Source organism: Penicillium atrosanguineum (genome assembly GCF_028827265.1).
Source record: "Penicillium atrosanguineum strain IBT 20685 chromosome Unknown utg000002l_segment0_segment0, whole genome shotgun sequence".
Lineage (NCBI taxonomy): Eukaryota > Fungi > Ascomycota > Eurotiomycetes > Eurotiales > Aspergillaceae > Penicillium > Penicillium atrosanguineum.
Window position 1 is genome coordinate 1,154,872 of NW_026623134.1, and position 15,581 is coordinate 1,170,452.

At 51.8% G+C, this 15,581-nt stretch overlaps 6 protein-coding genes across 6 annotated transcripts; 2 read left to right on the forward strand and 4 right to left on the reverse strand.

Moving 5' to 3' along the window:
- Positions 1-354: 354 nt before the first annotated feature.
- N7443_002181 (putative cysteine dioxygenase Cdo1) lies at positions 355-1,307 on the forward strand (the record flags this gene model as incomplete). Its single annotated transcript, XM_056882237.1, has 5 exons — positions 355-618; positions 705-776; positions 836-973; positions 1,032-1,089; positions 1,174-1,307. 5 exons carry the CDS (start codon positions 355-357, stop codon positions 1,305-1,307), a joined length of 666 nt encoding a protein of 221 aa, XP_056744078.1.
- Positions 1,308-1,838: 531 nt separating this feature from the next.
- On the forward strand, positions 1,839-3,339 carry N7443_002182 (uncharacterized protein; the record flags this gene model as incomplete). The annotated part of the gene is made up of 2 exons (XM_056882238.1): positions 1,839-2,142; positions 2,195-3,339. The coding sequence occupies 2 exons, from the start codon at positions 1,839-1,841 to the stop codon at positions 3,337-3,339; spliced, it is 1,449 nt and encodes a 482-aa protein (XP_056744079.1).
- Positions 3,340-4,427: 1,088 nt separating this feature from the next.
- N7443_002183 (uncharacterized protein) lies at positions 4,428-5,863 on the reverse strand (the record flags this gene model as incomplete). The annotated part of the gene is made up of 2 exons (XM_056882239.1): positions 4,428-5,631; positions 5,691-5,863. The coding sequence occupies 2 exons, from the start codon at positions 5,861-5,863 to the stop codon at positions 4,428-4,430; spliced, it is 1,377 nt and encodes a 458-aa protein (XP_056744080.1).
- Positions 5,864-7,782: 1,919 nt separating this feature from the next.
- Positions 7,783-10,232, reverse strand: N7443_002184 (uncharacterized protein; the record flags this gene model as incomplete). Its single annotated transcript, XM_056882240.1, has 6 exons — positions 7,783-8,617; positions 8,674-9,251; positions 9,298-9,882; positions 9,947-10,053; positions 10,110-10,137; positions 10,200-10,232. 6 exons carry the CDS (start codon positions 10,230-10,232, stop codon positions 7,783-7,785), a joined length of 2,166 nt encoding a protein of 721 aa, XP_056744081.1.
- Positions 10,233-11,035: 803 nt separating this feature from the next.
- Positions 11,036-12,630, reverse strand: N7443_002185 (alpha/beta fold hydrolase; the record flags this gene model as incomplete). Its single annotated transcript, XM_056882241.1, has 3 exons — positions 11,036-11,848; positions 11,899-12,377; positions 12,486-12,630. 3 exons carry the CDS (start codon positions 12,628-12,630, stop codon positions 11,036-11,038), a joined length of 1,437 nt encoding a protein of 478 aa, XP_056744082.1.
- A 637-nt stretch (positions 12,631-13,267) lies between these two features.
- N7443_002186 (putative capsule-associated protein CAP1) lies at positions 13,268-15,121 on the reverse strand (the record flags this gene model as incomplete). The annotated part of the gene is made up of 3 exons (XM_056882242.1): positions 13,268-13,319; positions 13,372-14,998; positions 15,031-15,121. The coding sequence occupies 3 exons, from the start codon at positions 15,119-15,121 to the stop codon at positions 13,268-13,270; spliced, it is 1,770 nt and encodes a 589-aa protein (XP_056744083.1).
- Between the last annotated feature and the right edge of the window lie 460 nt (positions 15,122-15,581).

The window sequence follows — 15,581 nt, forward strand, 5'->3', positions numbered from 1 at the left end:
TCAGGCAAAAAACTATGTCATCGGTCTGGTTTTTTTTTTTTCTAGGCTGCAAGGCATCAATAGCCTTTATCGCTTATCGGAGTCAGGCACGCATGTCTCTATTTCGCCATTTCGGCTCTCAATGATCCATGTCTAGGTATCGGCTGAGTCGGTCTTTGTGTGACCTTGTGTTCCGTACCCGTTTGACTCTCATTTCTTGAGATTAGGTTGCTCCAAGAGCCACGTCCTTTCTTTCATTCATTTATTCTTTTCTCCAAACTTGCCTCCGATAACGCTTTTGCGTCCCGATCCCTCCGATGTGTTGACAGAACAATCTTTCACACGGTTCAGCTTCATTCGCGACTATTGTCTACCATGCCGTTTCTCAGCAATGGTCCCGACTCATCTTTGGAGTCCGATAGGGCCTCTGATGCATTTGAAAAGCTTGTGGAGGACCTCAGTGCGGCCTTGGGTCGAAGCTCCGGTCTCGATGCCGATGATGTTGACCCTATGAACATTCAATTATTAATGGAGAGATATATTTCCAAGCCATCAGAATGGGAATCATATGCTCTAGGTGATGCCACTCGGTCTTACACAAGAAATCTCATTGATGAAGGAAATGGCAAGAGTAACCTGGTGAGTCAATTGATCCTCCGTATCGGTCTACAGGACAATGAAACATCTTAGGGACTTTTTGTATTAATGCACATAAACTTTGCTAGCTTATTCTTGTGTGGTCTCCGAAGAAGGGAAGCGCAATTCATGACCACGCCAACGCACACTGTGTTATGAAGGTAAACACACTTGGGCCCATTTACCTGAACCTCGAACGTTGCGACTAACTGCGTGGCAGATCCTCAAAGGGAAACTCCAAGAAACGCTTTACTCTTGGCCAGACAGAGAAAAGATCGAAAGTGGGCAAACGTCTCCACCACAGGTCACCCGGCAGACAATCTACGGCGAGAACCAAGTTACTTACATGTCGGACAAGGTCAGCCTTCGCTCTGTGTCTAACAAAATTCAGCAGTATGCTGATGTATTATCAACAGCTCGGTATTCACAGGATTTCCAACCCAGACCCTCATGAGTTTGCAATCTCACTCCATCGTAAGTCCAGCCTTTCCTCTTTCGTTGATCTTACTTTCAAAGCTATACGGTTTATATTGTGGCTGAGTACTCATTCATTCTTAGTCTATACACCCCCTAATGCTGCAATCCGTGGCTTCTGCCTCTTTGACGAGAAAAACGGCAAAGCGAAGCACATCAAGCAAACCAACTACTATTCGGTTCGTGGAAAGCGGCTCGACGATGGACTTTGTCAGTAGCGAAGGTTGCTCCTTCGTGAAGTCTGCGTTTCGATGCTACTTCTAGACTGAAGAAAGTCTTCTTCTCTTTCCTTAAAAGTTTGAGCCGTGCAATGGTCCCATGGCCTGCCATTGGCCATTATGTGCACGTTATTTTTGATTGACGTTGTCACAGCGCCTTCTTATTAACATTAACGACTATATGAATCCATATTCTACTGCCTTGCCCATGATGAATAACTGACTCGTATCGGGGCTTACCCGACATGAAATAAGGCTGTGGGGACCGGTACGTTCCGAGTAGACAGTGTTGAAACAGTGTTTCACCATGCGCGGACCACGTCCCGTTTCCGTCAATTTCCACTTTACACCAGACGACCGGAATCTAAATAATCCACATCAAGGAGGACCCTGGCCGGTATTACACGGCGATTGCCCCAACTTAGATTGACCTGACATTCGGAAGCCTAATCGGATGGAGTTTATAGAAGAGCGTCGATCTCGTCATGGGTGACCAAATCGATAGGCAGCGGCATTGAGCACCATCCAAAGATGCGTGGGACTTTCATTCTTTTTTTTCTTTCGGTGCTGTGCGCCTCGGCCGCTGTCACTGAGTCTAATCTCAAATCTCATGTTGATGTGCTGGCGCTCGACCATTCCTTCAACCCTGTCAAGGCGGCTTACTGGACCGGTTATCCTCACCACCGACGCACTCCGTTCGCTGTCTCTCCTAATGGAAAGACAGCATACATAGCCTATCTCGATGCCAGCGAAACCGATGTCCATGTCCAGGAAGTGAATCCTACTACATTCAAGGCTACTGGAACCACCGTCACTATAAGCGGTGGAAAAGAAGGTTTTTTGCCTACATCTCTCAAAATTCGATGGTCACTAACTTTGAACTGTAGCTGGTGGTCTTGTTGCTCATGACGATGGCTTCGCTCTTCTCACCAATGAGGCAATGCCTTCCGGCACTGCTAACTCGCCCCCAAGCGACACCCCCGTCGCCGTACTCTATCGCTATACCAACGGCAAGAAGACCTGGAAGACTTGGCTCGGCGGTCCCGGCGTTCACACCTCTGACGGCCTCTCCGCCTCCCCCGATATGAACGGTGACCTCGTCTACTCTTACACCGCAGAGAAATACGGCGCATACTTTGTTGTGACGGACTACTCCGGCGATGCATCAGGCCACTACGGCGACAGCGTTCAGTACGTCTCCAAGACCGGTACTCTCGAGACTATCTCCGGCGCATCAAGCTCTTGGGGATGTAGCCACAATACCGGCATCGCGCTGGAGGTTGCTCCAAACCCCCCTTTCATGAGTATCTGTGCCGAGGACCAAGGCGCTATCTGGTTAAACTCCAAGACTCAGGGCATGACCAATGACGGAGTCAAGATCTCCAACGAGAACACTACCAACGGTGCCTCTGGAGAGCCCATGGGAGGTATGTCCGGCAGCTACAGTGCTTTGGCGCGCTTTGCGAAGACGAGTCGCTATATTTTTGCTTGGGTCTCGCGGGGTGCTGTCGATATTACGGAAAACACTTGGATGGGAGATGGATACACACATGTCACTAACCGTACCAACGAGCGCAATGTTGCTATTTCCTTGTTTACGAACAAGTACGACAAGGTCGGTGCTCAGGCTAGCTCGGTGGTTGGCGCCGAAGACGGTGATGCTCAGGTTACCTGGATCACCTCTGGATCGAACGACTGCTCCAATGCTCACGCGGCAACCTTCAGCAATGAATCTGCCCTGGTTACCTGGGAAGAGATCTCGAACCCTACCTGTGATTACATCGCCATGGGATGCCGGGGCACTTTTGCTGGATCGTACTTCCAGCAGGTGAGCCACGACGGTAGCAAGATGGGCAGCGCTATCAAGAGTGAAGAGATCTACGTTGCTGGTGACATGGTTACCATTAGCGATGGTCGTCTCTGCTGGCCTTATGTTAGCATGACGTGGGATCTCTCGCAGGCGGTTGGTTGGGGCTTGACCGTCGCGAACACCACGTCCATGAGCTTCGCTTGCATGAACCTCAATGCGTAAATAACCTTCCGGTTACAGAGCTCTGCTTTGATCGCATTAGTGCAATTGGGCTTCCATGCACTTCAATTAAGATATTTTCCATAGTTCTTTACCCGGATTTGGACCTTTGCATTGTCTTTAGCCTCGATTCGCACCTAAGGTTTTCTTGGCAGTTTTAACAAAATTCAACTCATGCCCTACTATAAAAAATAAAGATATGAGCTATCCATGCTCATGAGTAAAAGATATGCATATAGCGTCCTATTTATTGTCACTCCATGTAGAGCCAGGCATTTCTACTCACGGACTCTGTAGCAGCATATTTGGAAATTCAATTGGAAAATCCGGCTAACTACCGGTCATTCTTTCAAAAATAACTTACGAAGAGTCTTCAGGTTATTCCTGAAACAGGCATTCTACTTGTTAGTCTCATTACTTCTTTATGCCACAATACCCATATTCAAGGCTTATATAGCGACTTTTGGAAGCTCTGAGTTATTGGGTCCCGGCCGTCAAGAGTAGAGTTGTTTTTCCCATTCTGATAGACATGACGCTGAGTGTGAGAAGTCGTGGTTCAATCAATTTAAACCCATTATCGGTGATCACGATTACGAGGGGTCCTTCTGAGGTGATGTTGCTTAGAGAATACAAATTACTGGAGATTTATGCATTTCCTTAACTGCGCATGCGGGAGAATGGGCATATTCACTAGGGGGTGTTCACTCTCGTGGATAAAGGGTTTATATCGAAGGGCATTACCGGCGGGAATCCCATTCCCTCTGGTTTGACTACTTAGAAGAGACATCATCTTTCAAGTCCCCTATATTGATATTGGCAAGGCCTATGACGTGTATGTGATAGAAAACGCTTAGGCCCCCGCAGAGCTCAGGCCTCTCGTCAGAGCCGCATGAACTGACTACACTCGACTAGGAGACACTTCCCGGAAGAAGAATTTGATCATAATGAATAATTTGATTAGCCAGTAATCTAACTATTTGGCTCTATTCTATAGACCCACAGCCATGCAGTGCTCATGATGCAAATGCAAATGCAAAATATACGTAAAACCCATCCCAAGCATAAAAAAGTAAAACAAGAACCTCTAACATCTAAGATTCACCCGCGCAGGTGAAACTGGCGTTGCTTGAATCATTGTGAATGGCAGTGCCAGAGGCATACAAGCCAAGAACACACAGAATCAAACCGAAGAGAACAATGAACATGTTGAGAACGGTGAGCGCGATCTTCTTGGGGGAAGACCACCACTGGCCGGCGTTCAGGTGCAGCCAATAGACACCGGAGAGACCGTAGCTGAACCAACTGGCGAAGAGGGCACTGATCAGGGAGTTCAAGTCACTGAAGACGGGGATAGCCTCGGCGATGATCCAAGCGACGACCCAGCAGGAGACGCCCAGAGCGAGCCACAGGCCGACGGACTTCCAGCCGCGGGAGTGGATCAGGTCGGACTTGGCGGTCAGGCGGAAGTAGATGTACTTCAGACCGATGTGGCCGTTCACGACACCGGCGCCGACGATGGTGGGGATGGCGATACCGTAGGCGACCTTCTTCATGAGAGGACCGGCAGAGCTAAGGGCGGGGGACTCGACTTCGCTACCGACGAAGTAGTAGATGACGACAGAGGCGGTGAGGTACAGGCAGATCTCGAAGCTCTGAAGCATGAAGAGGGACTTCTTGAAGTCCTGGGGGGTCTCCATCTCGGCGATGAGACCGAAGAAAGCGACGTGAGCGCAGTAGGCGAAGACGATGTTGGACACTGCCTGGAAGGCAGTGTACAGATCGTTGGAGACGGTGGCCTCGATGATGCGACCAGGGTGCTCCTCGACACCGACGGAGATCATGGTGATCATGACGGCGCTGAAGATACTGACGAAGGAGCAGAAGGAGATCAAGGTCATGCCGCGCATGGTACGGGGGATGGACAGGACCAGGGAGATGATCATGCCGACCAGAGCGAAGACGATGGAGCAGGTGCCGTGGTTGGTGATGGTGTTCATCATGACGCGGAAAGTCAAGATGTGGCTGCCCATGACGAAGATACAGAACAGGAATTGGCCCAGACCGAAGAGCTCACGGCCAAAGGGACCCATCAGAATCTCACCGGCATCGCCGAGGTTCTGGATGTGGGGGTAACGTTCACGCATCAAGCCGATGTTGTACCCGGTATAGGTAGCGAGGAGACCGAGGCCAACGATCAAAATGATACCGGGGACGAAACCCAGGGTCGCCATGGCCGAAGGCAGCGACAGAACACCGAGAGAGACAGACTCGCAAATCATCAAGAGACCACATTGCCTGAGTCACACGTTAGAATCATCTCAATTCATTCCCCCGAACAGGCATTGGGTACATACCACCACTTCAGAGTCTTGTATTTGATCTCTGCATACTCCTCATTACCGAAGGCATCCTGGACCTCGCCGTGCTTGAGGACACCCTCCTCTTCATAAGTAGGCTCCCACTTATCCTCACGAGCCTCAATCTTGTCGTTGGTATAAGCCGGGGGTTGGGGCGTAACAGACTCCATCGTTCCCGATCCAATATGAGAAGTAAGAAACCCGGGGGAGTAAAGGGCAGAGGCAGAGGCAGAGAGTGGGCAGACGGGAAGAACGAGAACGGTGTCGAGCGAACGTTCCACCTGGAGAAAGTAGAAAAGAGGGGAGGAACTGGAGAGACCGAAAGAACTGGGGTAGGTAGTTTCTCTTATTAAAAAGAACCTCGTTTTGAGTTTGAGATCCACTCTATGCTCCGCGCGCCGATTTTGCCCCGTGGGAGGCAAATCTGGTCAAGTCTGGTCCGACTGCCACTCCCGTTTCCATGGAAGACCCGCCGCCCATTCTTCACCGGGAGATCATTGGACTGCGCCGGTGTCAACCAGGCCGAACGTCGGATGGTGGTCCAATCGCCGTGTCGGTCGGAGCCTCCCTTGACTAATTCGCATTCTTCATACTGTAGATTTCGATCTTGTGGCGTCCTCCGCGCCTTCGAAGCCCGCTAGTCGTATGATCTCGCTGGAACGGCCAGTCCAAGAGGGAGTTGGCTAGACCAGGAGGCCTATCCGACACTGGCAGGAGGCCATCGATATACCATCTGGAGAAGGGCAATTCGGAATTCGGGGAGGACAGTCTAACTCCGATCCTTGGATTCCACCTACCTAATAAGGAACCCCCCATGTGGCTTAGAGTTTGAAATTTCTTCCATTGTCCTTCGGTGGGTTCCCGTCAACCAAAAGAATGATTCAAGGCTGGTGTGCGCCGACTTCTCCCCTATCAAGTGATGGTCGTCCGGTAGACGCGTACATCCTGAGGCGAGCCGATTTGAGGCTTTTACGTTTTAACTTCTCACTTTGACTTTTGGCCCTTTATTTTTTGACTTTCTCGTCCGTGTTGTCGCTTTTACCCCAAACATCGCCCCCAGCAGAAATCGGCCCGACTGAATACTGTATACTGTATACTGTACACCCCTCCGTAGCATTCCCCATCCAAGATTGCCACTCTGACTGTTGCCCAAGACCCCGCTGGAATTTGGAACCGCTCGATCTCGCGTGGGCCGGAATCACCGGGAGCCGACCATTTTGGTCACCGGTTCGGCCCCGATTTTAGCTTCGCTCTAGGATGAAAATCAGTATTACCTTAAACACCATTCCCAGCGCTTCTATTGGCTTTCATCGCCGCCTACCTCAGGTTAGGTTTACCCTAACGGGCAGGTATATATGGCCCTGCAGCTACTTCCCCGGTTGTCCCCAGCCTCGTCAGCGCGTGTTCGGAGATCGGCAGGGGTAAGAGTCGAGGTAAGCTCCGGCTGATACATGGCTTTTCTCGTCTGTTATCTGTGGGCATTACCTATTCGAGCTACGTATTTTGGGGACGCTGAACGGTGCACGGCCCCACTCACAATTTTTGCGCTTGATTCTCGGCCAGAGATGCCCGGGCCAGATCCGGTGTGTCAGCGGTTTCACCCAGTGTAGATCGAGCCGTGATGACAAAAGATGATCCAGTTATTGGAATTTTGGGCCGTGACCATTTGGCATATTCAGCCGAGTGTGGGATGGGGCAAACCCAGGTCCGTAGTGGAGACTGTCGCCGAAGGTTGACCCCAGCGATCGGTGAACTTCAACAGCTTACTACCGGCAATTCGGCCGTAATATCCGTAGATCTGTGATGCACTCTGTTGTCTGAATAGGCTTCAAAATTGCCACAGTATTATAAGTGTACAAGCGGACTCAAAGAAGGCAGCTCAATTTTCGACCCAATGCAAATGCAATATACAAAGCGCGACTGAAGACTCGGTCGCCAAGCAGAACACATGAAAAACGCATTCAAAGAAACAGATTCTGTTCGCTAGATCATCAAAGCAAGTACCGATCATGTTCGATCATGTGCCTAATCACCCAAGCCAAACCCTTGACGCTACCTGGATCTATTACCTGTGTCACCGGGCGCACCTTCACGCCCGGAAGAGGCTGGATCCTGAGAAAGTCGACTCAGCAAATGCTCTGGATTCTCCAAAACAGCGGACTGTCGTCGGCGCAGCTCTTCCAGTCGAGCCAGGGGATTCTGTAGATTGCCAGAATAAGTACGTTGCTCCGAGGATAAGTGAAAACGCATCAACCGTGACACCCACCCATTCCTCCTGGTCCGGTACACCCTCGGCGGTTGGCAGGGTGGTCTCGGACGAGGCTTCGTCTCCGTTGGCCCCCCGCTGGATCGGCGCAGGCGTTACGGGAAGGCTGGGCCGCTCAATCTCCGTGGGGAAGTCGGTTAGCTTGATGCTGGGTCTGTGCTCACTAAGGCTGCTGGGTGGAGAGTCCTGCGTCGTGCTGGACTGGCTGGAGCCGGAGATTACTTGGGTGCGTCCTTGACGGACACTTTGCATTGATTCCATGTATTTTTGGATATGCGGGTCTTCGTCCCAGGCATTCGAGCGTGTGTAGGAGTCCCAGGACTCGGCGGAGGGCTCGTACATGGCTCGTTGCGTGGGCGTTTGTGGGGATGGGCTGGATTCCTTGACCTGGGTTGGGGTTGGTTGCTCTTCGGGTAAGACGGTGGGGACGAACTGCTCCTGTGCAAAGACACGAGTAGGTGCCGGAGCGTGGCTCTCCCAGGGGAATAGCTTGGTGAGCTTCTGCGGCTCCGGCTTCTTCGCGGGAACCTGGTAGTACATGTTCTTTGGGGCTTCAGGGTAGGACGGGGGGGTTGGAACAGATTCGTATCTTCGGACATAGAGTATGTCTTCTCTTGTAAACTGATTCCCTCGGGTCTTGAATTCAAGGGGGGTGGCCCTCTGGGTAACATTAGCAGCTCATTCAAGTGATCCGGTCTTGGAAGGATGACGCACCGTGAAGCATCCCATTCTGCCTTTGGTGCCTCGAAGGTCGCGGGCTCCGGAGATGAAGAACGAAGCGGCTGTTCCAGCTGGGTGAGCGGCGGCGTGGGCGCGATAGGCTGCGGTTGGTAGAGATGACCCGCATCATCGGATTGTTGATGTTCCTGCTGGTGTTCCTGATGATGATGTTCCTGCTGGTGCTGCTCCTGTGGAGCTTGAGGCTGTTCTTCATGTCTCTGCTGGGGGGCGAAGACAGAGGCAGGCATATGGGGCAAGGGAGGAATATAGGTCGAGACATGCTCTTCTCCACGCACATATTGCGGAACTGCACTCAGGATCGGCACCGCCACTGCGGTAGCTGGGGCCTGCTCCGGATCATGAGATGGCTGCCAAGCCTGAGGCTGTTCGTGCACTACCGATACCAACGGTGGTACACCTTCATCCCGGTGGTCTTCTTCGTAGTGGAAGCTTACAGGTGCATGCTCTTCGGCATGGTGAATGTGATAAGGCTCTGGCCATTGCTCGTGAGTCGGAGCTTCCGCATGATACGTTGTTTGTTTGTGCTGTGATGGGGGATGGGGGATTGATACCTGCTAATGATTAGATCAAATCCTCATGGGGGACGAAAGTACTCACAAAAGGCGGACGGTAATGTTGATCGTACACAGCCCACCATTTCCCAAGCAGCTGATTGTAAGGCGACTCCTGCGGCACCACCTGCCTTGGCAAGTTCCAGGGCTTCTGCGACCCAATGAAATGGATCAAGCTGATAGTACTCTGGAAATGCTTGTACGCGGGGATATACTGATAGTTGGCGCTGGGTGTGCAATTGTACGTAAAGCTTAGCCTATGCCAGTCACGGAAATGCATATTCAGCAGGCCCTGATCAGCTCCATCAAAGCTGATGCCTCGCTCAGCAAGCGCCTTCAATGCATAGTAGTCTTGCATATTAGGTCGGAGAACCATGAGTCCACTGTTGAAGATATCCGGCCAGCCCACGTCTGGCGCGGCCGCAAAGTCTACATCCAGGGATAACAGCTCGTCCGGAGCTCTCACGGCCAAGATGTCGCAATCGATGTAGACAACTTGGTCGAATTGGGTCTGACGCCAGAGCTCGATCTTGGTGAATGTGGCAATTAGGTCGGGTCGATCCATGAGCCATAGATTTGCAGGAGTGCCGTTTACAAGTTTGTGCACTGGGATCAGCTCATCATAGACAGTCTTGGAGATTCAAATTAGTATGGACAGTGATGAGGCCATTCCCTGGCAGCGAGAATAAGCATACCTGTAGTTCGATGACCGTGGCGGACCGTAATGTGTCTGGCGTGTAGAGGACGACCAATTTTGCATTCGTGCCATTGTCGCGCAAGGAATGCGCCAGGATCATAGCCCCTGGAAAACCTCGAGTCAGAGTAGCCAAACACAAATTCAATGAACCAATTGCTTACCCGGCAAGTAGTTGTCACTCAGCAACAGCTGTCAATCTCATCAGAATCCTCCACACCCCGGAATAGGAAAAAAGGGGGCCGCAAACGCACCGTGCAGTAGACTGCCTTCCGCTCGGACTCCATCGCGCGTCGAATTTCTCAACGCTCCGCGAAGCAAAACAATAACAAGGAATCACCGGAGTAAAGCAGCGCAGGCAAAAAAAAAAGAAGAATAAACAGAGTCAAAAGACGTCAGCTGGGCTCGGGGCTATAATTAACCCTTGAATCGATCCGTTGTTGAAAATTCGCAGTTCGGACTGGCCCGGTAGACGTCAGGTACGGAGCAGCGGGGACACAGCGGACTGTGATACCGGAACCGGACGCAGATTCAAGCGGACGGAAAAGCAGCTCACTGGTGCATCGCGTCGTGCGAGATGAATCTCAGTCGATGTAGCAATCAGGGGGCGTTGAAAGGAGAATGAGCATACGAGAGATGAAAAGATGAAAAGATAAAAAGAGGGGAGCTTGGAAGTGGCGGGAAATCGAAAGCAAGTTCAAGTTCAAGTTCAAGTTAGGCCAAACAGGAGCTGTCCCCGGATGAAGATCTCGAGGGGAAAGTGGAGGCGGCTGCTCCCATATTTTCCCCTCACCGACCGAAACAATGGTCTCCGCGGTACCCGAGCTTCTTTACTAGCTGATAACTAACCCGGCTATGTTGTTCTTCTTTCTAGCTTATCATCAACAGCTCAGGGATATTATTCCGCAGCTCATCATACTAAATGCATTCCTCAATCTCTCTGAAACTAGAAAGAATTTCATTTATCGCCCCTGAGGGGCCGAAGCGTTAGCTGTGGCGCTATGGCGCTATAGTGATACAAGAGCAAGAATAGCTCCGTGGAAAGTAGATAAGGCGGTACGAGTCCATAACAATGCATCCGCTAGCTCCCTCATCTACGTGCAATAACCTTTGCATCTTCATACGTGCGCTGCACAGCAACGCCAATATCCTCCTTCTCACCCTGCACGGCCCACTGCACGGCTGTCTCCAACGCCGCGCGGCTCTCCACCTCGATTGGAGTGAAATGGCCCGATCGTGGGAGCATCACGATCTGACTGTCGCCGACGAGGTAGTCGGCCATGCCATCTAGACAGATCGTCGGGTCCAGCGCAATGTCCAGCTTGCCCCAGAATACGGTTGAGCTTGCTTTCAGCACACCCGGAGCTCCTTCGTCGAACAGGCCTGCGCCGCTACTAGTCCGTTGGACATCGTTACCCCCTGCGAGGTGGTGGAGCGCAGCGACAGTCTCGAGGGACTTGTGCCAGCGGGAAAGCGCCGCGCCATCGCGATAATAGCCGGCCATATTCATCACGTTTGCGAACTCGCGTGAGTACTTGACTGTGCTCGGATATGATTCTCCGTTGGAAGTCTGCGTCTTCGACTCGGGTAGAGAAGGACCCATACTGCTGGCCATGGACTCGGCCGCGTCGCGGGGAGTGAATTCGGCCTTTCCGTGAGAACCCTTATGAACGGCTCTCATGAGTGATTGATTACCCCCGATTAGGAAGAATTCAACCAGAGGAACCGGCAACTGCATCGCGAAGATGTAGCCTGAACGTGCGAGTTGGCGGAACAGAGGCTTCAGAGTTCGCACAGCCTGGAGCAGCGGTGGACGTGATGAGCTCGGAGCATTGCGTGCATCTTTGTGAATCTTGCGCGCCGAGTCGATGGTGCGCATAACGTTAGACTTGACCAGGTCGGCCTGTGAAAATTAAGCTTCTGTCTTGATGAACGTAGGCTCGAGTCTCTTACCAATGGCCCGTTGGACAAAATGAACCGATCCGCAAGCGATGGAGCTTCGGCCGCAAGGCGCATAGAGATGACGCAGCCCCAATCATGGGCAACGATAATGGTCTTCTTCTTTCTTATCGTGGATTCATCGTCCACGCCGTATTGGAGTCGCAGGGTAACAATAAGCTCTGTCATCTTCTCCAGCACTCTGGTAGCGGAGTATTTTTCTAACCCCTCGCTACCTCCGTAACCAGGCAGGTCAATCGCGACCAAGTTCGCGGATTCTTGGAGAGAAGGCGAGCTGACAATGTGGCGCCAGATGGCCCAGCTGTCAGGGAATCCATGAACGAAGATAACTAGCGGCTTGTCGGATTTCAGGGCAGCGGGTGAGCCAGGTGCTTCATTGCTGAGGAAGTGGAATTTGAAACCACTAGCCAGAGTAATGATGTGGTGGGAGAGACCGGCGAAATCCTTTGAGAGGTCCCACAGGCGATCGCGAGCTATTATGCACGATTAATGACAATATTCTTGCATGTAAAGCATTCTCAATGGCATTGAAGATTTCGAGGGGGTTGAGGGGTTTGGTGAGCATTATGGTAGAAACTTACCAATTTGGAGCTCGAGGTTCTCCTTTTCAGTCCTGCTAGTGAAGAAAGTCCCGTTTTTGATGGAAATACAGGCGTAAATGATTATTGTGAAGACGCCATAGACAAAGGCGAGCGTCAACAGGACGGTATGCTTAATGAGGCCCATGTTGAAAGTCACTCTCAATCATACGAAGGAGAACTAGACCGGAAGTGAGGGGAGAGACATGTACAAGGAGCGTTGTGCACCTTACCAGAGCTCTGTGGCGGAGAACCTCGGAGCTGATCCAATGTCGCGCCAATGTCGCGTCACCTTCAGGGATTCTTAGTCATCGCCACCGGAGGTTTAACCAAAAGTTTCCTTGGTTCATTCTGGAACTATGGAACTATGTACCTACGTACCTCTCCTGGTTATTTTCAAGGCTGTGTGTGGAATGTTATGGTGGCATAAGATTACTTTTGATAGTAATGAACAGCGATGCTCAGCCCTAATGGCTTCAATCCCGAGAACGCCAAGTTCCATCTTCACATGCAGTTTAGATCAATGTATCACGCCAGAAAGAAGCCCTGCAGGATCGTAAAGGAACATTTGAATATGGGTATTAAGACATGATGGTGGGGGGAATGCAGCGGTAATGTAAAAGAGAAATACCAAGCAAGGAAATGGCCGTGAACTCGTCGATTTTCCACACGAGGCTGAGTCGCATTCAGCAAGTAGAACAGTAGGAAACTAGGGTATATATACAAAGGCGACAGCTAGGAATAGAAGAAGGAGGAGAAGAAGAAGAAGAAGAAGAAAAGGTCGATCAGACAAGGAAGCCGAGTTGGTCTCGGTTGTCGTCAACAAGACGTCCGTACCTGGATATGACGGTTAGCAAAGAGCAAAGAAAGATGATGGGTTAAAACTCACTCCAAGAGTAAACGGAAGAACCAGACCTCCATGTCACCATTGCGCAACACCCTCTGTGCCCAGTCCTGTCCCTGGGCAGCAATCTGAGGGGCCGCCTTCCTGCCCTCTTCCTCAGACACGAAGTACCGCATGCTCTCGGTATACTCGTTGCCTTTCAGGCTGAGCGGCACGTAATGCACCCAAGGCTTGAGCCACTCGTCATGCCATTCGCGGAAGAGGGCCATCTTATAGACGAAGCTGTTGCTCAGCAGGAACGCATAGAATCGCCCACTGAAGGCATTGCCATCAATGTCAACCAGGTACTTATGAGCCCAGGCATCTTGCTGTCCAGCAGGCTTGACAACTTCGAAGTACTCTTCCTGCGCGTGGCAGTCATCGGGATCACATTGCCCAATGAAGGTGAACTTGACATCGAAGTTCTGGCGATAGTCCTCCTGTCTGACTTCTTGCGAGGCCCACGAGTTGTCTGGCTGTCTCACGAGGATTTTGGTCTGACCCAGAGAGTTCACGTTGTCGACAAACTGCTGTCGGTGTTGTCGGCGCCAGCCGCCCGCACGCGAGAAACCACCAGTTGTAGACCCACGCCAGTACATATGGTCAGACTTGGCCTCCCAAGTATAATCCTTGCGGTGGTCGTACGGCACCTTGTCGACCCAGTACCACGGGCTAGGGTAGAGAATGTCCTGGAAACTAGAGACCTTGCTCTGCGAAAAAATGGGGAACAGGTCATGAACGACATCGAAGGCGTTCGGTCGGTCAAAGAATCCATAGGTGTAGCGGAGGGAGGGAGTATGGCAGATATCCGAGAAGGCAGTGGCATTGTAGATGAAGCCCAACTCGCCGTACGCGTAGGGGTCGACATCATCCGGGGGATCATCCGACATGGATCGTGCAGGGGTATCGACAGGGCAGGATTGGCGGGAATTAGTCCAGGTAGGCTGGTGCGCGAAACGATTGAAGCGAGTCGTGCGCACCTCATCGATGCGATCACCCTTGTTCAGATCAGGAGCGCGAGGCGACCAAACGTTCGTCGGTGTCTGTCTGTTGAAAGCGGCCGGGATGACTTTGTCTGTCGCTATCTGTACCAATCGCTGGAGGTCGTCGCCAGGAATGACCACGCGGGGCTCATCGTGAGTGTTGAACACCAAGTCCATGTCCGGCAGGTACTGGACAAAGTCCTTCATCATGCCGACCGTGGCTTCACGCTGCCACTTGCGGCCATCACCGCCACCCTCGGTGAGAGTCACCTTGCCATCGCGAATCAGAAGTCCGATCACCGCGTTGTCGAATCCCAGTGTCTCTCGAGCACGCGAGCGGATGACCGCCGGCTCCAGCGCCCAGAAGGGTAGCAGCGAGTGGTAGATAGAATCAAACTCATCTACCAGCTCGACACCCTTGGACTGGGCGAAGTAAAACCACTTGTCGAAATGCGGCGGCGGGTGCATCTTGTAGCGACGCTTGTACTCCTGCACGGCGTCGCCAAGGGTCTTTGACTGGCGCGTCCGCACATGATCAAACCGCTGTTGTGCATTGTGGATCAAATTGGAGATGGGATGGACCTTCTCAGGAGGATAGGAGCCCTGGCCCGCATGGAGTTGAGGATGTCTGATCGGTTCGGGAGGGGGATCTCAACAGGTCGAGCCGGGGGATTCGAGGGACGGAGGTAGACGATGGAGAAACAGGCGATTAGGACCACGGCGATCAGGACGGTCAGTCGTTGATTCCTCATCCTGCCATTTGGTGTAGACATGTAGAGGGGGGGAAGCGTTCAGCACGAGGCGAAAAAGGGTCCTAGGGAGGATGCTCCATCCGGTAAAGTGCAAAGACTCCAGGCCCTATTCTTATGGGACCGCCAAGCCTCGACTCCCGACTAATGTATCGTCCACGTACGGCTAACGCGGTCTAATTTCCTGTTTTTATCTGTTCGCTTTACGTCAGGTTTGTTATTCCTAAAATCTGTGTTCCCCAAGGGCCACGTTGGCAATCCTCTGGAATTCCATTCCATGTGAACCGCCTGTCAATCGGGACTGAAATTACACCACTCTAAAATCCGGGGAACACGAATCTAAACAATTGCATTGTTCCTGTTCCAATTCGCCAATATGAGCCAAGAGTGCCTAAATGGGATGCAGTCTGCATCTACATAGTTACACCGGTGTTTAGCTATTTACACATGTGGCGAACCAACAACCCTGAAAGCCAAATGCCAC